Raw genomic sequence first — 23,632 nt, forward strand, 5'->3', positions numbered from 1 at the left:
GAACAACCTTAAGACCGCCCCGTACTCGCCTCTTGTTTCTCACGGAACCAAGCAAGAAATAAAAATATATAGCTTGTAACTGCTAATCTCATGATTTTCTCAAAAAAATGCAAGGAAAATCAACAGAAATAAAATATTCTTGCACATGTTTGAGAAAAACATACTGCCGGGGCCTATTGCGTAATAAGATAATACTGATTTTGTATGTATTGTCACTAAAAGTATTAACTTGTATTTTATTATGCAATTCGGCCCTGGTCTTAGTATTCATATAAAATAAAACCTAACATTTAAATTGATCAATCTATCGTTAAAACTATCAGTTAATTGCTAACAAAAAGAACCTTACTGGTTTATCTAATTAAAAAAAATTAAAATATCTTCTGATAAATTTGTTAATTTCGTAATCAATGTCTTATTCTAAGTTATAATCAACAAATCTCAGTCAACAAGTCTCACAAAATAATGAGCCAGTTTAGCCTATCTTTATAAAAATAAAATATTTTAGTACCTACGAAAGGATCAAATATTTATAATATTATGTGGGAAATTGCCTTTAATTCGAATTCGTACAAAAATATTGATTTTCATACCTAATTCTTAACAAAATACAAATATCAATAGCAAAGAATTGGTCGCGTCGAAATTTCTCGATCGAAAAATTACAAACTTTAACTTTATACGTATTTCTTAAGTTTCAAAATAATTCAAAGTAATGTCATTTAATTTATTTGCAATATTTCCATGTTAATGGTTACGGTAGTAGCGCGTAGCTCGCGCTGGCAATGAATGTGTTGTTGGGCTATAGATTGGCTCGTAATCTTCAGCTGTTAAGATTTTATTTGTGGGTAGTTTTAACAAAGTAATTTTGAAAATTTCCGGGGCATTGGATCTACGTCGAGTTCGTTCTTCGGAGTTCGGTCGGAGGGCGTCGCATACCCATATGTACTGTGGCTTTCCGTCAGAGGAAAAGCCACATATAGTTTACTCCCATCTTAAATGCCGGCAACGCGCTTGCAACCCTTCTGGTGTTGCGGGTGTCCATGGGCGGCGGTAATCGCTTACCATCACGTGATCCGTCTGCTCGTTTGCCTCCTATATCATTAAAAAAAAAACTAAGCTTACTGCATTTTTCCTTTACTTTCTCTAACAATTTGGAACTCATGGCTTAGATTTTCTGCTATTGATATTTCTATTACAAAATTAACAATTATGCTAAGGGCCCATACGTGTTTGCGATTGCAACCTACGCGGAGCGGGCCGCAAGTTCGCTCGTAACCCAATCATTGCCGAAGACGCGAATTCGCGTCACGAAACTATTTAATCGTAATGCGTCGGCAATGAATGTGTCAATATGCTACTGCGGATTGCGGTTACAGTATGAAATTGCGCGCGGTTGCAACCGCAAGTACAAGCCTTAAGGCTTGAGGGCTTGAGACCTTAACATTTACAGGAAGAACAGCCTATCCGACAGCGCCTCGGAAGGTTGTTCATGTATGCTCTGTCCGACGAGGTAGGCCAGCTTGTGCGCGTACTGGCACGGCGCTGGGACACGGACGGTGCCGGGCCAGTTGTAGTACAGGTGGCACATCTTGTAGGTGATCTTCTGACACTGGTCGGGCGTCAGGCCGCTGTCGTCGTGCACGACCACGTAATGCGTCGGTGTGACCGTGCCTTGGTTCACCTTTTGGGAGACGATCAGGAAGTCGTACCTAGAACGACGAGTGGAATTAATAAAAATTACTTGCAACAGAACCACAATGAAAGAAAATGATAAATATAATCATTTACCTTAGAATTCATTTTCCCAGCCAAACCCAACCACACCATTTTATCTAGCAATCACCGTGTATTCTATAGCGCAGTTACGGAGTCAATACATTTTTGTTTTTTTTTAAAGTACGAGAACCGTCATATTCCTGACAAAATGTATGGGATTTAACATTGACCGACAGTTTTGTGACGATTGCTAATCGGCCGTTAATGGTACACAGTTAAGTGAAAATGCTCATATGTGCGGTGTTAAAAGGGTTAAGATACATACCTACTTTAATAGGCACCTATTATATTGTGGAGTTACAGGTCAACACTCACCAGTCCCTCCTGGTGACCGTGTGGTCCAGCACGGTCCCCGGGCGCGGGTTGGCGAGCCCCTCGCGGCCGCGCGCGAAGATTCGCGTGTTTATCCTCTTCTGCACCACGATGTACGTCAGCGTCGGCTTGTACGTCTCGCCCACCACGTTGAAGCAGATCTTCATCTGAGGGATCTCGTAGTCTTGGACCACTTTCAGTTGGCCGTCGCCGACGCCGTCTCTGTATATGCAAAGTTATGATTTACTAATAGAAACGTAATGTGGCACCGAGAAGAAAACCAACTATGTAAAACGTTTCGTGCCTGCAAGACGGCCACTTGGGCACCAACATTTTTGAAGGAAACTTAACTTTATAATTTTTAATTAAGATTGAATCTCCAATAATCATACAAATACAAAATTCTTTATTACTTTTAAATACACGTGGCCATGGTTTAGGGGATGGAGCCGCCCATCATCGCCGCGGAATCATAAATTTTGAGATACCCATACTGTATCAATGCAAATAAATAATTTCCGATTTCTGATTTGGCTGTAATGCAGGCAGGCGGCGAAAATATACTATGACAATCGATGGAATAATGTGTCTTTCAGCTCACGAGCAATAATAGTACATTACTACAGAGGCCGGGACAAAAGGGGTTGCCGGCCGAAGACATATAGACGGCCGAGCGAAGCGAGGATAGGTCTGAGGCGGGCAACCCCATATTTCCCGCCGAGGTATGGTGCTTTTCTCAAACATGCAATGAAATAATAATAAAAATGGATGATGATGATTGCTTCATGTCCTAATGTGATAGGTTGTTCAGTGCGTGGGATTCCTATGGGGAACGTTTGCGCTACGACGTACGGTTTAGGAGATACAGCATTATAAAGTTTTTTTGTATTTTTTTAATATTAATTAGGGATTTCTTACAAAAAAACGAAAATTTTATTATTTTTGCGCTACGACGCACGGTTTAGGAGATACAGCCATATACATATTTTTCTTTCTTTTTTTTTCTTTTTTTGTGTTTTTTAAATATGACTTAGGGATTTCATAAAGGGGAACGAAAATTTGATTATTTTTGCGCTACGACGTACGGTTTAGGAGATACAGCCCTATAAATAAAGATGAAAAAAAAAAGAAATCGTACCATAAACCAAATACTGCCTATATATTTTTTAAAGTAGTAACACACCATCGCACCGCACCGCGACCCTGGAGCGTCGCACCCGTAAGTGAGAGCGAGAAAGATAAACAGATATCTCTTTCTCGCTCTCACCCATGGGAGCGACGCTCCGAGGCCGCGACGCGGTGCGACAGTGTGTTACCACTTTAATGGCTGAATGCCACGATGGTGTGTCACAAATATCGTTGAAATATAAATTATAAACCGGGCAAGTGCGAGTCGGACTCGCGCACGAAGGGTTCCGTACCATAATGCAAAAAAACGGCAAATAAAAAAACGGTCACCCATCCAAGTACTGACCCCGCCCGACGTTGCTTAACTTCGGTCAAAAATCACGTTTGTTGTATGGGAGCCCCACTTAAATCTTTATTTTATACTGTTTTTAGTATTTGTTGTTATAGCGACAACAGAAATACATCATCTGTGAAAATTTCAACTGTCTAGATATCACGGTTCGTGAGATACAGCCTGGTGACGTTTTACCCTTTGGGTACGGAACCCTAAAAAGAGGACTTTGCCGGCCTAGGTCTGCAAGATTTGTATGAAATTCCATTAACGACCTCTTGTCCTAGCCGCACCTGAAACGTCATACTTCGCAGCCTATTATAAGTTATAAGGAACATAACATCAATATTTCATTGCATGTTTGAGAGAAAAAGATTTAACTGGCTAAAATAAAATTTTATACAACCAACCTCTTGCGCGGCATTACAATATTTGACGTTGTCAACATGTGCGCTGTACAGTTGAGTCGCTCACGGCACACTACACTTGGGGTCATTTTTGAGCTCTAGAGTCAGACTTCTATAGTTATTCTAATTTGCTAACTGACCTGTACATGATGATCCTGTCGGGCAAGCGGCCGTTGACGCGCAGGTAGTGTTTCAGCGCGTCCACTAGGCATGACTTGAGGCCGTCCACGATTTCCTGCCCTCGCTCTTGGAACACCGCCTTCGAGTACCAGTGGGTCATCGACTGGTTATACGACGCCACGAAAGCTGGGGAAAGACAAGTTATAATCATGACTTAAAATAATTACTATTTTACTGTGATTATATACAATCAAGACTAATTAAAACGAGACACTGCATGAAATGAAGGGTATGTTTAGTTAGTCACGCCAACCAAGAAGATCGGTGGTGATCAAATCAATACAAAATTGCTGCCGTTTTACATTTTCGCTCAACGCCTGCCGGGCCGCGGTCAGTAATCGACCAAATATGACATTATCTAGCCAAACAAAACAGGAGAAAATTACGGTCAGTACATAAACTGCTATGAAACTATTAAGCTAGGTGAAGCGGTTCATAAGACAGCAAGCAGGGATTAGAAAACTGCAAATCGAGCTCCGTGACGTGGATGGAAGAGGTTTGTTTATGTTTATTGCCAGTGTGTCACTTCATGGTATTAACTCACCACACGCGCTACGTTTCTTCCGCCCGGCGTCGTGATAAGTGTCGATGCCGACCCACATTGCCGTCTTATACAATATTGCCTAAGGCGGAATTTAAGGTGGATGCGGATCCCCTCATTGTGCGAGCGGGGCATCGCTACGTATGTGCATAGTGATATCTCACGTGACAAAGGTACTCACCACACACGCTACGCTTCTTCCGCCCGGCGTCGTGGAAACTGTCAATGCCGACAACCATGGCCGTCTTGAACGGTATCGCGATGTTCCATAAAGTGCCTCCAAGTTTGCAGTTGATTTGCAGCAGGATTTTCTGCGTGACGGCCCTGACTTTCTTTTCGTTCATGACGGTGCGAGCATTTATAACCTGAAATGGTTCAGATGGGTGTTTATTTATTTAAGCGTATGGCGTAACATTGTAGGCAATATTATAACTAACAGCATAATTTATTATAGGTCGACATCCAGGCCAGGTAGCCAACCGATCGCGTCAGGTGTCAAATTGGTATAGAGGTCTTTCTAGCTGCCTTGGAAACGTCTCGGGCATCGTTCAAAAATGTTCTGGTATAATTTGATGATCATTTTTAACCGACTTCCAAATCTCAAAGAAGGAGGTTATCAATTCGGTTGTATGTTTTTTTTTATGTTTGTTACTCCATATCTCCGTCATTACTGGACCGATTTTGAAAATTATTTTTTTGATTGTATGTATATGCATACAGATTGGTCCCGTTTTTGTCAAACCCCACTTCTGATGATGGGATCCATGAGGAATCGAGGGAACTCCTCAAATCTTAAAGGCATACATATAGTGATTTTTGGGTTTTTATCAACAAATCAAGCATATCCAGAAAAGTGACATTTGATGAAGTGGAACTGCTGATGATGATCAGAACGGAACTCTTCAACGACGCATATTCACGTTTGGCGATTTTAGGGTTCCGTACCCAAAGGGTAAAACGGGACCCTATTACTAAGACTTCGCTGTCCTGTTCGTCCGTCCGTCCGTCCGTCCGTCCGTCCGTCCGTCTGTCTGTCACCAGGCTGTATCTCACGAACCGTGATAGCTAGACAGTTGAAATTTTCACAGATGATGTATTTCTGTTGCCGCTATAACAACAAATACTAAAAACAGAATAAAATAAAGATTTAAGTGGGGCTCCCATACAACAAACGTGATTTTTGACCGAAGTTAAGCAACGTCGGGCGGGGTCAGTACTTGGATGGGTGACCGTTTTTTTTTGCCGTTTCTTGCATGGAATTTTTTGTACGGAACCCTTCGTGCGCGAGTCCGACTCGCACTTGCCCGGTTTTTCCTTTTCGTTATATTTGTTAAGCAAATTAAGTTTTTAAGCCACATTTTTGTCAAGCTCGAGTTCTGATGATGGGATCCATAATGAATCGAGGGAACTCCTCAAATATTAAAGGCATACGTGTAGATTTTTTTGTATTTTCATCATAAAATCAAGCATTTACATTAAAAACTGTGGCATTTGATGAAGTGGAACTGCTGATGATGACCAGAACAGAACTCTTCAACGATGCAGAGTACAGTCAAGTATAAAATATGGGTGCACAAATCATACTCAAAAATATGTCCCATAGCTCTTATGTCAGCGAATTAAGGACCATGGGACATATTTTTGAGTAAGTTGTCTACATCCATATTTTTACACTTGACTATACCCTACACGTTTGGTGGTTTCAAATTTCGATTTTGACTTGGACTGGGACCCGGACTCGTACCCAGAACCGGACTCATACCCGGACCCGGACCTGGACTCGGACCCGGATTCGGACCCAGACTCGGACTCGGACTCGGTCCCGGACTCGGTCCCGGACTCGGTCCCGGACTCGGACCCGGACTCGGACCCGGAATCGGACCTGGACTCGGACCCAGGCTCGGACCCGGACTCGGACCCAGACTCGGACCCAGACTCGGACCCGGGCCTTGACGGCAGTGCCCCCGCCAAGTCGAGCGCGAAGCAAACACTGCCGTACCATCCTTTAGTGGAACCATTTCGCCGCATTTTCAGGCCCCTATTTGAGAACCTCTGGATAAGACCAGAACGCAGAAATTTTGGTCATCCAGTAAGCTATAATGACATACTTAAAATCCAAAATTTCAAGTCTGTAGGTCATTTAGTTCCGAAGTTAAGCGAAAGCAAAGTTTCGCATTTATGACACTCACTCACTCACTCATGATCATCAGAATAGAACTAGTACTTCCCATAAACTCAGAGAGCTGAAATTTGGTACAGAGTTAGGGTTTAATGGCCACATAAACACTAAAAATATTGCAATATCAGTGGGTTAGTAGCATGGGGTCTAAAACGCAACTCGCCTAAGGAGCAGCTCGTCTAAGTCGCAGAAGGTCTACTTCGCATCTCGTCTAAATAGCAGTTTGTCTAAAACGCAACTCGTCTAAAGAGCTGATCGTCTAAGTCGCAGGTGGTCTGAATCGCATTTCGTCTAAATAGCGGTTTGTCTAAAACGCAACTGGTCTACAATTTATCTAGAGTCGCAACTCGTCTATATACTCGTAGCAAGTGGTCTAATTCGCAACTAGCCAAAATAGGAACTCGACTTAGTAACATTTTACCCATTTGGTCATCTGAGTAATGTTAAAAAAAAAGTAATATAATATTTTGTACAATTTTCAAAAATGTGGCATTTTCTTATAATCTTCAGATGTTTATTGCAGGGTTCAGAACAATTTAGATAGAGGGTCTTCGATAGAGAACTTCATCTGTCATTCAGTCGTTTTAGTTTCATTTGAGACCTCCTCATCTACTACTTATAACTTTTGCATATAACTGCCTCAAAAAATTGTTCGTAGATATGAAGCATGAGACTCATGAGAGTGATCATAATGAGGGACATCTAGCGACGTAGAAAGATACTAACAGACATAGCTGGGCACCGTTAATCAAATGATTAACTTATAACGTTAATCGTTAATCCGTTACTTAAAATCTTAACTTCGTTAAACGTTAAAGGGTGAATCTCAATTTTCGATAGAAATTTACTAATTTCTGTGGACCAAACTTTTTTTCATATTTTCAGTTAAGTATACACGTTAAGTTTCCATTGTCTATGCTAATTTTTTGACAGGTCTTAGAATGGAGTTCTATTCTCAACATCCGAAAAACGAAGTGTTATCGTCTCGTCTTCTCTATCTTACATAGTGGTATCTTATCTTACTAGAGTGAAATGAAAGGGACACTAATAGCGAAAAGCCGTTTTTCGATTATTGTGGCAGTCAAGTGATAGACCCCTAGTTAGCTGTCATATCAATTCAAACGTCAAGGTCATAATATTTTTTAATAACGCCATTATTCGCGATAGGCAAAGGCCATCACACGATACACCACACCAAACGACTAAAATGTCACAATGAATATTCAAAAAAATATTTTGAAAAAACGGCATGTTATAAAAATAATACAATTACATGTAATAAGGTTTACTATCGGTAAAAAATATAATATTGACACCTTCAAAAAACTCAAGGTAGCCAATTCTACTCATCTATGAAATATTGTCAATTCCCACGTCCTTAATACTTGCGAAGTAGACCACTTGCTATTTAGACGAGTTGCGACTCAAGAAAAATTGTAGACCAGTTGCGTTTTAGACAAACCGCTATTTAGACGAAATGCGATTCAGACCACCTGCGACTTAGACGATCAGCTCTTTAGACGAGTTGCGTTTTAGACAAACTGCTATTTAGACGAGATGCGAAGTAGACCTTCTGCGACTTAGACGAGCTGCTCCTTAGGCGAGTTGCGTTTTAGACCCCATGCTACTAACCCTATCAGTCACGTTTTAAAGATCTAAGAACTGCATAAGTAAGTTTGTAATCATATATAAATATATGATATTACAAAGTTACTGTTGCAGTTCCTACAAGTAGTAGGTAAAGTAAAGGTACACTACGATGTACGATGTGAGTATGAATGAAGATATGTTTAGTTATGATATGTGTATACATAGTATGGGTATGAGTACCCGAAAAGAAGGACTGCCTACAAAAAGAGATGAGATCCCATCAAAAACATTACATGTAAAAAGGTGCAAGTCTCGCAACGCTTTTACTACAAAAAAGTTTTGAGATGTAATGTGAAACCAAGTCGGTTATTTTAATCAGTGCCAGGGGGTGTTAAAACCGTATCAATAAGATACCTTTAATTTGTAATACATATAATGACTTGGCAATCGCACATAATGCTTTACTCGTACCGTACTCGTAAATATGTGTAATGCTCAAACTGCAATTAGCGCTAGCGTTATGTTCAATTAGAATTATTTTTAATAGGTGACGATGATCCTTTTGTCATTATGCAGCCGTGCGATGGCCAAGTCATTATACGTATTACAAATTAAAGATATCTTATTGATACGGTTTTAACACCCCCTGGCACTGATTAAAATAACCGACTTGGTTTCACATTACATCTCAAAACTTTTTTGTAGTAAAAGCGTTGCGAGACTTGCACCTTTTTACATGTAATGTTTTTGATGGGATGATACCTTAACTAAATAAACCACTATGATTACCTACCATAAAATTTAGGTATAAAGTATGATGATGCCAATCTTACTTGCCCCTCCCGCTCATATCCCCGTACACCGCACCGCATGCGCCGTTAAGTGGGTTAGGTTAGGTTTGAACTGCGATCCTCACAGAACCGAACAAGGGTTAGGTTAGGTTAGAACTGCGAGCCTTACAGAAACGAAATGCTACTTATAAAGTGGGTTTGATTAAGTTCGAACTGCGATCCTCACAGAACCGAACTGCTGTCAGAGAAGTGGGTTAGGTTAGGCTAGAACTACGACCCTTACAGAAGCGAAATGCTAGTAGACAAGTGGGTGGTATTACCTCCTTTTCTACTTAGTGCACAATCTACAATAATCTTTCACCGGCCCCCATAGAAGTCGGTTTTTTTTTCTTAAAAATTATTAATGAAGATTTTCGTTGCAATAATATTTAACCTACTAGTACCTACTTAACTAAACAGACGAAAAGTGGAAACCAAAGGGAGTAGAATTAGAAACCTAATAAATTGTTAACTGCGACGAAACAGGGTTCTCCTCGAGGCAGATCCTCTCCGGGACGTGGGGCACACGCGGACTACGAGATGAATGGAGTTGGTGTTCTTCTAATAGGTATGTGTTTGTTACCTGCGAAGGTACAGGGTTCTCGGCGCAGCAGATCCTCTTGATAGCGGCGTAGCGGTCGTCGCGAGACGTGGGGCACATGCAGACCACGAGCTGGATGGAGGAGTTGATGGTCTTCTTGAGGGCCTGCACGTAGGTCTCCGTGCGGTCGGTGGGCAGCATCACCATCTCGGGCTGTTGCACCATCACGCCCATGGGGCCGCAGCAGCGGCGAAGAGTGGCCAAGAAGTTCTGAGAAATCAAAGTAGGTGAAGGTAGGCGGTAAAGCTAGACTGTAGCCCTATGTATTATAAATCTCAAGTAATATTTACTTACTTACTTAATTCTTTTTTTTTTCTGCAACAAGCTTCATGAAAACATCTTTAAACTAATGCCCATTCCCACCCTGCAACAAGCCTTGCCCAAAAGTTTCCATTATGCTGGCAGCGTTCCCACACTGTATGGCGATGGAAACTTGTTGGACCAGCCAAGAAACCCTTTCTTCCTTTCTCCTTTAAAATGTGACTACGCAAATAGCTATTTGTAGTGCGTTGCGTTGCGTTGACCTTTATAGCTATAAAGGTCAACGCGAAGTGCGATATAACTCACATTTTCATGAAACTATCTCAAGAAAATAAGTGTCCCCTGTATACCATGTTTATGTAACGCTATAAAATAGAGAAATCCGTCTTATTGGGTAAAGATCGGTTTTCCTAGGATAGCGGTGCCGTCATATAGCGGCCGTCTCCGTACTAAATAATACGGCTAAAATATGGATGTCGTAGTATTTGTATGGAGACGGCCGCTATATGACGGCACCGCTATCCTAGGAAACCAGAGCATAAGACCGTCTACAAGCTCTTACGTAACAGCGACACATACCTGCGTGACTTGCTCATCCCTCTTCGTGAAAATGATGGCCCATCGAATGATGTCAATCGCCTGCATCACAGTATTCCTGGTGGCATCATTGTTCCAGTCGGCGTCGGGTTTGCCTTCGACAGAGCGATTGTTGCCGAAGTAGAGAGTCTCTGGCGCCAACTGAGCAGCTATAGGAGTAAATAGTAACTGTGATATATACCTGCGTGACTTGCTCATCCCTCTTCGTGAAAATGATCGCCCATCGAATAATGTCCACCGCCTGCATCACAGTATTCCTGGTGGCATCATTGTTCCAGTCGGCGTTGGGTTTGCCTTCGACAGAGCGATTGTTGCCGAAGTAGAGAGTCTCTGGCGCCAACTGAGCAGCTATAGGAGTAAATAGTAACTGTGATATATACCTGCGTGACTTGCTCATCCCTCTTCGTGAAAATGATGGCCCATCGAATGATGTCAATCGCCTGCATCACAGTATTCCTGGTGGCATCATTGTTCCAGTCGGCGTCGGGTTTGCCTTCGACAGAGCGATTGTTGCCGAAGTAGAGAGTCTCTGGCGCCAACTGAGCAGCTATAGGAGTAAATAGTAACTGTGATATATACCTGCGTGACTTGCTCATCCCTCTTCGTGAAAATGATGGCCCATCGAATGATGTCAACCGCCTGCATCACAGTATTCCTGGTGGCATCATTGTTCCAGTCGGCGTTGGGTTTGCCTTCGACAGAGCGATTGTTGCCGAAGTAGAGAGTCTCTGGCGCCAACTGAGCAGCTATAGGAGTAAATAGTAACTGTGATATATACCTGCGTGACTTGCTCATCCCTCTTCGTGAAAATGATGGCCCATCGAATGATGTCAACCGCCTGCATCACAGTATTCCTGGTGGCATCATTGTTCCAGTCGGCGTCAGGTTTGCCTTCAACAGAGCGGTTGTTGCCAAAGTACAGAGTCTCTGGCGCCAACTGAGCAGCTATAGGAGTAAATAGTAACTGTGATATATACCTGCGTGACTTGCTCATCCCTCTTCGTGAAAATGATCGCCCATCGAATGATGTCAATCGCCTGCATCACAGTATTCCTGGTGGCATCATTGTTCCAGTCGGCGTCGGGTTTGCCTTCGACAGAGCGATTGTTGCCGAAGTAGAGAGTCTCTGGCGCCAACTGAGCAGCTATAGGAGTAAATAGTAACTGTGATATATACCTGCGTGACTTGCTCATCCCTCTTCGTGAAAATGATCGCCCATCGAATAATGTCCACCGCCTGCATCACAGTATTCCTGGTGGCATCATTGTTCCAGTCGGCGTTGGGTTTGCCTTCGACAGAGCGATTGTTGCCGAAGTAGAGAGTCTCTGGCGCCAACTGAGCAGCTATAGGAGTAAATAGTAACTGTGATATATACCTGCGTGACTTGCTCATCCCTCTTCGTGAAAATGATCGCCCATCGAATAATGTCCACCGCCTGCATCACAGTATTCCTGGTGGCATCATTGTTCCAGTCGGCGTTGGGTTTGCCTTCGACAGAGCGATTGTTGCCGAAGTAGAGAGTCTCTGGCGCCAACTGAGCAGCTATAGGAGTAAATAGTAACTGTGATATATACCTGCGTGACTTGCTCATCCCTCTTCGTGAAAATGATCGCCCATCGAATAATGTCCACCGCCTGCATCACAGTATTCCTGGTGGCATCATTGTTCCAGTCGGCGTCAGATTTACCTTCAACAGAGCGGTTGTTGCCAAAGTACAGAGTCTCAGGGGCCGACTGAGCAGCTATAGGAGTAAATAGTAACTGTGATATATACCTGCGTGACTTGCTCATCCCTCTTCGTGAAAATGATCGCCCATCGAATAATGTCCACCGCCTGCATCACAGTATTCCTGGTGGCATCATTGTTCCAGTCGGCGTCAGATTTACCTTCAACAGAGCGGTTGTTGCCAAAGTACAGAGTCTCAGGGGCCGACTGAGCAGCTATAGGAGTAAATAGTAACTGTGATATATACCTGCGTGACTTGCTCATCCCTCTTCGTGAAAATGATGGCCCATCGAATGATGTCAACCGCCTGCATCACAGTATTCCTGGTGGCATCATTGTTCCAGTCGGCGTCAGGTTTGCCTTCAACAGAGCGGTTGTTGCCAAAGTACAGAGTCTCTGGCGCCAACTGAGCAGCTATAGGAGTAAATAGTAACTGTGATATATACCTGCGTGACTTGCTCATCCCTCTTCGTGAAAATGATCGCCCATCGAATGATGTCAATCGCCTGCATCACAGTATTCCTGGTGGCATCATTGTTCCAGTCGGCGTCGGGTTTGCCTTCGACAGAGCGATTGTTGCCGAAGTAGAGAGTCTCTGGCGCCAACTGAGCAGCTATAGGAGTAAATAGTAACTGTGATATATACCTGCGTGACTTGCTCATCCCTCTTCGTGAAAATGATCGCCCATCGAATAATGTCCACCGCCTGCATCACAGTATTCCTGGTGGCATCATTGTTCCAGTCGGCGTTGGGTTTGCCTTCGACAGAGCGATTGTTGCCGAAGTAGAGAGTCTCTGGCGCCAACTGAGCAGCTATAGGAGTAAATAGTAACTGTGATATATACCTGCGTGACTTGCTCATCCCTCTTCGTGAAAATGATCGCCCATCGAATAATGTCCACCGCCTGCATCACAGTATTCCTGGTGGCATCATTGTTCCAGTCGGCGTCAGATTTACCTTCAACAGAGCGGTTGTTGCCAAAGTACAGAGTCTCAGGGGCCGACTGAGCAGCTATAGGAGTAAATAGTAACTGTGATATATACCTGCGTGACTTGCTCATCCCTCTTCGTGAAAATGATCGCCCATCGAATGATGTCAACCGCCTGCATCACAGTATTCCTGGTGGCATCATTGTTCCAGTCGGCGTCAGGTTTGCCTTCAACAGAGCGGTTGTTCCCGAAGTACAGAGTCTCCGGAGCCAGCGTGCGGGCGGCCAGCTTTACGGTGTCGGGGTGTATGCTGAGACCCCAGCCCTTTAGGCGGTTGCGGGCGCTTTCGTTGTCGAGCACGTTTTGTAAGTACTAGAAATAAATTAAGTTTCGATAAGGATGATCGGTCGAGTAGAGTGGAATGAACTCGAAGAAACCATCTGGTTAAAAATTACCTGGGGGCGATTTTCGAATTTCCATCGCTCGATTTCGACACTCGAAAATCGGTGCATTGATGGTTAATCGGGAAATACTAATTTTTGAAATACAACTCGTTTTCAATTCTATTAGTAGAATTTAAATGCTTAGCAGTGGAGATATTATTGAACTAAATACACGTAATCGAGCGGTCGAAATTCAAAAATCGGCCCCCTACTCGTCAAATTAAGGGTCATTAAGGGGTATTATTTACAGGAACGCTAACCTTTTTAAAAGCAGCATGCCGCTGGTTGGGGTCGATGCGGGTGTATGTGGCCACGTCCTTCATCAACCGGAAGTTTGACCGCTGGTCGTCCGAGAGCCCCGTCAACTGACACAGCTCTGGGACCAGGCATATTAGGAAGTCCGTAGGCACTTCCGAGCCGGGCATGCGCTTCGTTTCTCTGAACACACATTTGTCATATTAATAGTTTGAACAAGGGAGCGTTCAAGTATTACGTAACGAATTTGGGGGGAGGGGGATCTTGTAAAACGTTACGATGCGATACAGGGGTGGGAGGGGGGGTTTGAACTACGCGTTACGTAACATTGTTTTTTAACCCTTCAGAACGGTCGCGTAGAGAGATTCTCTCACGCATTTTTTAAAACGTGATTTTTCTCAAAATTTTAGTAATTTCAAATGCTAATTAATAATATTAACGCGATTAAAACAATGACAAAGTTATTTTAGTCACTTTCCGGTACTTTACGCCACATAATTGTGGCCTTTAGGTAAATAAATGGTTACTTGGTGGTTACGTAACGTTTTACTAGGGGGAAGGGGGGCTACAGAAAAACGTTACGGCGCGTTACACAGGGGGGAGGGGCGGTCAAAAATGTCCAAAAATTGCGTTACGTAATACTTGAACGCTCCCCAACACATTGAACTTACTATGAATTAGGAGGGTGGTTCACCGCCCCGAACTGACCACATCTATGGCAGGATAGTGCGCGTGAGTAAATTTACCAAGGGTTTTAATTTAACTGAAATATTTTGACGCTCGATGTGAGAAAGTTTTACTTGACACATTCACTGCCAAGAACCTGCTAAGTGGATTCATTTTGTATTGGTAATGGGGCGCTTGGCACTAAAAGTGTTAACAAATGGGCATTTATGAAGTAGAAGTAACCAATAAATGTGGAAATAACCTCATTTTCATACCAATAAAATTTTATTTAATTAATAATTATTAATTCAGTTATAATTTAATTTTGATGTAACTCTAGTGCCTTATTTTTTTAAACTGTGAAATTTCTTTTATGAATACATTTTATTACTAAATGTGTGTTTATATCACAACCTTACCTAGATATCAGCATGGGCTGATCCAGATCCATGATTTCGATTCCATAGTTCTTTTTGTAGTAATCGATGTAGCTTACTGTCACCATTTCCCCTCCTTCTTTCTTCTCAAAAGTGGATCTGGGCGTCATTGTGTCGTCAATGCTGTCGACCCTAAAGCACGTACAAATAACGTTTATATACTATGAAACTTCTACTACACATACACATCTCATTCTTAATTTTACAATCTTAAAACATTCATTGAATTAAACTATAATATGCTAGCACTAGCAATTACAGTACTAAACTACAAATGAACAAAATATTCTTCATTAAATTCTCTACAATACCGGCATTTGATGTATGTTGCTAAGACTTATACTTTTAAAACTTAATTCTTTCTTCCGGACTGGACTCTACTTTTGAAAATTAGGGAAATGAGTCTTAAGGCCTCATACACACGAGCGCTTTTACAACGCGCGTTAAAAAAGCGTTTGCATGACACAAAGGAATACATGTGGAAATGCGATGTACATGTGGAAATGGATAATGGATTCAGACGATGGCGGTGGCTTTTTATCAAGCGTTGTTGGATTACGACTTTAAGCGTTGGTCATTAAATCGAATTTAGCGTGCGGACAGATTCAAGCGCTCATTAACGCGCGTTGAAAAAGTGCTCGTGCGAATGAGGTCTAAGAAATACCACATACCTGAACAGTTTTTTGTTATAAGTCGTCATAACGGAACAGCCGATGAGCATTTCCGTCATGGCTTGTTTCCACGACGAGCCCCTCGCCTGCACCGTTTCTTTGATGAAACTCAGCACCGATTGTGTGCGGAGAACTCGGCTGGTCGAGTCGAGGGACAACATAAGACCGCCTTCGAACTCGTTCACCGTCGTCACGTAACTGAGAAAAAAGTTTTAGGTTTTTATTCAAGGGCAAAGGTGCGAAGGAACCATTCCGTCAGATTTCTGCTGTGTGGACATGTCACATAGATGGGTACGCATCCTACGCAAAGAGCTTTTACAGAGCTGCCTTTTGCGTGAGATCCTTTAAGATTTTTTACTCTGTCTTATACGTTTCTGAGTCAGAGGCAGCGGGCGGCAGCGCTAGCACAGCACGTTCTACTTACTACTCTATTCTAGAGCTATCAAGGTTCAAAACGCAGTGACCGCCCGGGCCATAATTTAATTGCTGCGGAATTCGTACCGCCAGATGCTCATTTTACTTTACTTCTACTTACAACAACCTCCCGAAGACATTAAGGTTCAAAACTGCTTACCCGGGCCATACTTCCAGCTTGTGCTGTGGGATTTGGACAGCAAGGTGTTCGTTGAAATGCTGGCGGCCGAATCGCACCATGTTCAGATCTTTCATGATTTGCTTGAACAGCACGTTGTACAGGTGCACCATCTCGCTGAGGCGGCGTGTGCGTCGGAAAATTATCTGTGGATACATTGTATGTGGTAAGTATAAGGTGTGTGTGGAAAAGACCGTCTGTAAGCAAATAACGTTAACAAGCTCTTTCGTGACTTCTAACTGTTGAGGGTAGAGCAGAAGGAGCGAAGTTCTTCCTTTTTGACGTTGTCTGAGCGACGCACTCACTTAGGGTGGAATCACATCTGTCAGCATCGAGCCGCATTTTATATATGAGAAATTGCTCGTTAGTATGAAGATGCGTACGCATGCTTTCAGCTTTTCGATGCGTACGCATCTTCATACTAACGAGCAATTTCTCATATATAAAATGCGGCTCGATGCTGACAGATGTGATTCCACCCTTATACGAGAGTTCTTACCAATGATGGTCTTTCCACAAAAAAAAATATTGTCCGGTCTTCTCCAAATTGATCTTAAGTTTAACTCAATAGAATTATACTGTTGGACTCCAAATTTAACATATGTATATGTGATAAAATGAACTACAGAACCTTTATTTGAATCAAAATGAAATGTTTTAAATATAGGTGACTCATTCATTGATTATGAACAACCTCCTTCACCCAGGGTTTAGAACTTACTTTGATATGATTCTTAGTCTTGAAGTATTGGCTGTGTTCTGTATTTTAAGGGTTAAGTTTAAAATTTACCTTAATGTTTACTTTCGACTCGTCATAAGGATTCGTCGACACGAGATTCAGAGCCTCCTCTGGCAACATGTGTGGCACGTACAGTGTGGTGCCGTCAAAAGTCTAAGTCTTGAAATATTGGCTGTGTTCTGTATTTTAAAGGTATACTTTAAAACTTACCTTAATGTTTACTTTCGACTCGTCATAAGGATTCGTCGACACGAGATTCAGAGCCTCATCTGGCAGCATGTGTGGCACGTACAGTGTGGTGCCGTCAAAGGTCTTAGTCTTGAAATATTGGCTGTGTTCTGTAATTTAAAGTTTAAAATGTTTAACCCTTTGAACGCCACGCCTATTGTGAGCGGCGCCGGCGCGTCATCGTGAACGGTTCACAAGGTTCATTCGTGGAATATCAATATTGGGCAGTCAAAAGGTTAATAAACTGTCAACCTAGTAGAAGATGACTGTTATTACACTAAAAATACCTATGCCACAAACCAAATGACCGTAGTTATGCAGAAAACGACCAACTAAATTTTTTTATCAATGCAGAAAGCGACCAAAGCTACTGAGTTAGGGTGTAAGTCACTTTGACAAAAATAAAAAGTTGGTCGCTTTCCACAGAACTACGGTCAAATATTGAATTAAATGCGATTTTATAATTTTGATAAATTATCCAATATATTGTGCAAAGAGTGAAGAAAAAGTATGAAAGCGGACTACGAGTTTCGAAGCAATCAAGTTTGCAAAGATTAACAAAATATTAACGTCTACATGAGAGAGAGAGAGAGAGAGAGAGAGAGAGAGAGAGAGAGAGATAATCATATCTAACATACCATTTAGTAGCTTGAACCGCAGCGCTCTGTAGTCCTGGTCTGGGTGGTATGTCACTTCGTATTCAAAGACACTGTTCTCCTCAAAGTTGAGACGGATATAGTTAGCAGTGACTTCACAGGGATCGCCGGATTGGCCCATCTTTACCACGGGAGGGGTGTCTTTCACTTCACTCTGAAATGTTGATAAAATGATTTAGCACTTATTAATCAGCAAACTCAAAGGCCATTTGAACGCCAGTTAGGCGGCTTAGACGATGTGTTTCTAGTTTAATAATAAGCTTTTTTTTATAATTGACTATTCTGTGACCAGAATATGTCTTGGTTTTACTGAGATAAGTTTTGGATAATTTTAGAGAGATAAAATAAGATGTCGTTACTTTTCTAGGAAAAGGTATTTATAATATTTTTTTTCACTTTAGCTTCTATCTATAGATACTGTATGTCGTTCTATTGCTAACTCGTTCAATATCGCGATTTCAGATCGCGGAATATTGCCGTTCCCAAAAAAAAATCGTTTAGGAGTCCTTAGCAAGCTCGACCGAATTTCACCTTCCAGTGCAAACGGAGTTGGATTGTAATGAAACTTTGCACATACAATGTCATGAGGTATATATATAGTTAGGGAGGCGAGGTAGCTAAATGGCGTAATTCAACGGCGCCGTCGAGACCTATCAAAATCGAAAGATAAAATAATTTCGAAAAGAAAAGCTCGTATGGCAAAAACCATTTTAGCGGTGGGTTTGGCGTGTACGGTTTTTCAAAAATGTTAAAAAAAACAGTTACTTGGGCATTCTCGAGCGCGTCAGATATTCATACTACGTATGCCCCGAGTGCCTCTGATAACAACGGTATACTAATCTGCCGGTTTGCGTGGTGGGGGTAGGCATATAAAGTAGTTAAAAATGCAAAAAAAAAAAATTTACTCGAGCGCGTCAGATTTTCGGAAGGGGTGTTAAGTAGGCCCCAAGGAAGCTTCCTTTAAAAAAACTGACGATTTCGGCGTGACGATAAGTTACGATGAATTTTTGAAAATGCAAAAAAAAAAGTTTTTTTGAAATACTCGAGCGCGTCAGATTTTCATAGGGGAGGTTTATCTCGGTATCCTGAAAGCATATTTTTTTAATCTGACAAAAATGTTGGTGGGTTCTCTTAATCTGACCGAAAAAGGTTTTTTGGTTTCTTTTTTTTCCTTTCTTTCTCCCTGATAAAACGGGGAATTTAAGAATGACAATAAAATTACCTTTTTTGTTTATTTAAACTTTTTTTTGTAAAATGTATCGTTCGCGACTTATATGCCGCAACGCGTTCTTAGGAAGACGAAATGGCTCCTCCACACTTCCGGTCATGCGGAAACCGGCAGATTTTGTATTTTTAGTAAGTTTTAGATTATATTCTTCAAAATAAAAAATAAAAAAATCGCGCTCGAGAATGCCGGATTAACGTTTTTTTTTTACAAGTTCGCGACCCTATAACTCGGCGGCGTCAAGGACTTATCGTCAGATTAGTTAAATTTAGTCTTTAAACACTAAAATCAACCCCCAATATCTTAATCTGAGGCGCTCGAGTATTTCAGACTATCCATTTTTTTTTACTAATCTGATCGTCTATCTTAGGCGCGCGTCACTACATATAGAGCTAAATACTTTACAAGGTTGTTCTATTAGGTCTAAGGTATCTCTCATATCTTAAACTGCCACGCTCGAGTATTGCCGAAAATTCCCCTATTCGCCTCCCTAACTAATATGTCTGTAATTAGTTTATATACAGCTCCAGCTTACAAAACAAACGAAATAGAGAAAAAACAAGTTATGTATGAAAAACTTAAATTGTGGAGGAGCGCCGCAGGATCACTATCAGCATTCGACTGCATACACTATCTAAGGAAACGGGCGTGGGAGAAAAGTGGGCCTCAGAAGCATCAATGCGTGTACTTACGAAGGGTTTATTCCTAGCAACGGACGAGGGCTGCACAGAGGTGCCTGACACCGTGCTGGCGGCCATCTTCTGCGTCAAGCTGCCGACGTCATGGCCGTTCTGGCTGTGGCCGTTCTGATCGGCCGCTTTCGGCGCCGTTGCTGCCATTCGCGCTTGCCTATAAATAGTATAAATATATGGTATGAACACCATTTACTAGGTGGGAAATTTATGGACCCGCAACGTGTTTGGCAGGCCATCAATCCACCAATGGAGAGGCAGCTGACATTCACGAGACTTGTCTTTACCTAGATATTTACACACTACCATACATACACATACTTACATTTATATACTAAACAAATAATACTGCTAATTCAAACCATCGCCATCTTTCATATTTTATACAGATTCTGTTCTGATACACATGCATGAACTATATAGTTACTATAGTCTGTATCTTTAGGTACCTATTTAAATAAAAGTAAACAAAATCTACCCTCAAATAGCTCCTTAAGCCAGTTGAGGGTAGATAAAAACATTACATGTCAAATAATGTTAAAGTCATGTCGTTCAGTGACTGATCCAGGCGTTTTGTATTTGGTTGGTTAACCATGTTATAACTACCCTACCCAACTACCCAAAAATGTACAATATATGTATGTAATGTGTGTAAATGGTTTGTTTACTATTATTTCAATACCAAAAGATACAGAGTATAGATGTATTAATTGCAGAAACTCATCGCAAACGTGCGGCCTAGACGTCTAGTGCAGACAGCTTAACTAAAAATCGTGTACTTACAGCTGCTGGAACATCTTTCCTCTTCCAGTGCCGGACGCTTTAGGTGCAAGACCCGACGCGGCTGCGGGCGGCGCTACGTCAGAGGCCGGACTGAATGTGGGCGCTGCAATCAATATAACAATTTAATTTTATCAATTATACTTCACGTGCATGAGGACCTTTCCAGAAGAAAAACTGGTCACATGCGTCCAGTCCACTCCTTGCTTCCACCCGAAAGTTCATTAATCAATCAATTAATTGAATCAATGGATAACTTAAAGATTGCCAGGGGGCGCCATAAGCTTCCAGTAAGAAGTGCATATACTTACTTGAAAAAATTCGACCTATGCTGCTGTGGCCTGGTGGCCGAACGGTACAGGTACCTGCCGCGATAGCAGAGGACGCTGGTTCGATTTCAGCCTGGGGCACTGGAGGCCTTGGTCACTTTTTCTTAGTATATGACATTTATTTCAGTTTATAACTTAATTTGTTTTTTCACTGACAGGTTGGACAGTTGAGAAGTTTGGTTCAAGGTCTTAAGGTATATATGTCTCTATTTTTACTTTAGTTAACCCTCTTAGCACCGCCACGCCTATCGTGTCCGGTGCATCATCGTGAACCTTGCACGATGACTGATATTTAGCTGTAGCCGCGCGCATTAGTTGACATCTTTGACGGTCAGAGGGTTAAGGAGAGACTCCTAGAGATGATAATAAATTTAACTCGCACTGTTATGGTCCGGGATACATTCGCAATATACCTAATATAAAATAAGTTAATGTACATATATGTTTTTAGTTTAAGGACAATAATATTGTGTGCCCTTACAGGGTGTCATGTACCTACCGCTTTATACTTGTAACTAGTTGTAACACCTTACTGTATTATGAACATGACTACAATCATGGTATAATAATATACTGCGCCTGGTACTCCATTCCCGTCTTTTCTAGGTCACCTAACTGACACGCGCCTACGTCATCATGCGACAGCGCTATATGATAATATGCGATAGCGCTATATATAGCGGCCATGTTGTTGTGACGTAGGCCCGTGTCACTCTGGGAATGGAAGACCATGTTTTATTAGACTATGACTACAATCAAATAAAGAATAGTACGTACGTCCAGGTGGCTGCTGTCTTTTGGCGAGCATGGCCAGGAGATGCCCGCGGCCGCCCCCTACAACCGAGGAGGGCGCGATTGTCGTGGCACTCACCTACAACAAATATTATTTTAAAAACAAAAAACCGACTGCTTACATATATTTTTGAAATGGTATTTTCACTAGCTTTGATTTGATATCCATATTGCTATGGTAAGAAAAAATCTTTTCTCATAGAGAAATATACCTAAGTAAGCTTAGAGTGCTCACTCCATACTTACATCTGTTTTCTTAATTAATAATAATGTTGTGTGGGCGGTAAGGTAAAACATATTATTGATAAAATTTAAAACTCGCTTAAAAGTTAATACTTATCAAGCTTAAAGGTAGACGTCCAAAGGGCCGCATCGTACGCAACGGATCAGTACTAGTAGAATACTAAAACCCGTTGCGTGCGATGCGTCCAATGCGTGCGATGCGGCCCAGTGGACGTTTACCTTTAAGCTTAAGAAGTATTAACTTTTAAGTGAGTTTTAAATTTATCAATAATATGTTTTACCTTACCGCGCGCACATTACGCACATACAACATTATTATTGATTAAGAAAACTAGGGACTTCTACCTTAAATCTTATTACAAATAAGTTTTCTCAAATAAATGGGTTTTTGTCTATGTATGGAGTGTAAACTCTAAGCTTACTTATTTCTCTATGGAACTACATCATTTAAATTTATATGAATCCTTTCTTTATAAGTAAGACACACTATTACAAACTTACAACACTTGCTCCGGGAGTCCACCAATGTCAACTCTAACAAAATGACAATGAACTTTAATCTAAGTATAATTTTTTTAATATAATATGTTTGACTATTTTGACAAATCTTTAATAATCTGACTAAAACTGTATCACTCGAAATTTAAGGTCGAAATAAAGGGCTTTTTTATTATTATTATAAACTTACAACACTTGCTCCGGGAGTAGCGTCCGGAGACCCATCTGAACCAGAGTCCAAGTTCTGGCACTTTTTCAATGCCATCATCATGGCAAGGCCACGGCCTCTGCCTTTACTGGGATCCATTTCTTCAGTTTACTGCAAAAAGAGATAACATGTTTGAACACACTCTAGTTTGTTTAACCCTCATGCCTTGAAACCCTCACAACGCTAAAGATTCCATTTTACAACTCCACTCCACTTTGCAAACAAATTTCTATGCGTACATTGAATACCTAGAACATTTTTTTTTTAAATATATTAAAAACGGGTCACTCACGTATTTTAAGTCGAAAAACGCTCGACATGTTTCACTCCGTACCGAGGAGTGTCGTCAGGACACAACAGGGAACATGTCGAGCGTTTTTCGACTTAAAATACGTGAGTGACCCGTTTTTAATATATTTAATATGTCTGTGTCTCACGGAATTTTTTTTTAATTTCTCATTATCATGTTTGTTTCTCATTATCATGTATCACTTTAATGTTTGGGCCAACCTTGGCTAAAACAAAAGGAAGTGGTTCAGCATGATAGCGTTATCATCTAGCTACCTACCAGACCTATAAAAAGGGTCATTCCATATGATTTTAAATTCGTTTTAACATCATATGGAATGGGAGACCTTTTTATAGGTTTTTTTTATAAGATTTAGTTTTACTTTAGATTCTCTAACTCTGGTTTTTCAGTTAAATCGTTAAATGTTATTAACACTTTCGCAACCAGGCGAAATTTCAAACAATACCCCAGAAACCGACAGTACTCGCTAGTCGGGCAA

The 23,632-nt window shown here is 41.5% G+C and overlaps 1 protein-coding gene across 1 annotated transcript; it reads right to left on the minus strand.

The window, feature by feature from the left end:
* Positions 1-1,418: 1,418 nt before the first annotated feature.
* Positions 1,419-22,975, minus strand: LOC134797568 (piwi-like protein Ago3). The gene is made up of 16 exons (XM_063769855.1): positions 22,827-22,975; positions 21,881-21,974; positions 20,778-20,880; positions 19,995-20,151; positions 18,060-18,231; positions 17,404-17,531; positions 16,437-16,600; positions 15,863-16,060; positions 15,174-15,323; positions 14,094-14,271; positions 13,505-13,762; positions 9,861-10,088; positions 4,860-5,043; positions 4,098-4,263; positions 2,095-2,313; positions 1,419-1,712 (listed from the first exon to the last, which is right to left on the minus strand). The coding sequence occupies exons 1-16, from the start codon at positions 22,941-22,943 to the stop codon at positions 1,448-1,450; spliced, it is 2,781 nt and encodes a 926-aa protein (XP_063625925.1). The 5' UTR covers positions 22,944-22,975; the 3' UTR covers positions 1,419-1,447.
* Positions 22,976-23,632: the final 657 nt, after the last annotated feature.

The sequence above is a fragment of the Cydia splendana genome, chromosome 15, assembly GCF_910591565.1.
Source record: "Cydia splendana chromosome 15, ilCydSple1.2, whole genome shotgun sequence".
NCBI classification, from domain to species: domain Eukaryota; kingdom Metazoa; phylum Arthropoda; class Insecta; order Lepidoptera; family Tortricidae; genus Cydia; species Cydia splendana.

Coding starts and splice junctions, on each gene's coding strand:
- LOC134797568 (XM_063769855.1), bottom strand. CDS start 22,943: ATGGATCCCAGTAAAGGCAGAGGCCGTGGCCTTGCCATGATGATGGCA. Junction 21,975..22,826: donor CTACTCCCGGAGCAAGTGTT/GTAAGTTTATAA, acceptor TATTTGTTGTAG/GTGAGTGCCACGACAATCGC. Junction 17,532..18,059: donor GCGGTTCAAGCTACTAAATG/GTATGTTAGATA, acceptor TTTAAATTACAG/AACACAGCCAATATTTCAAG.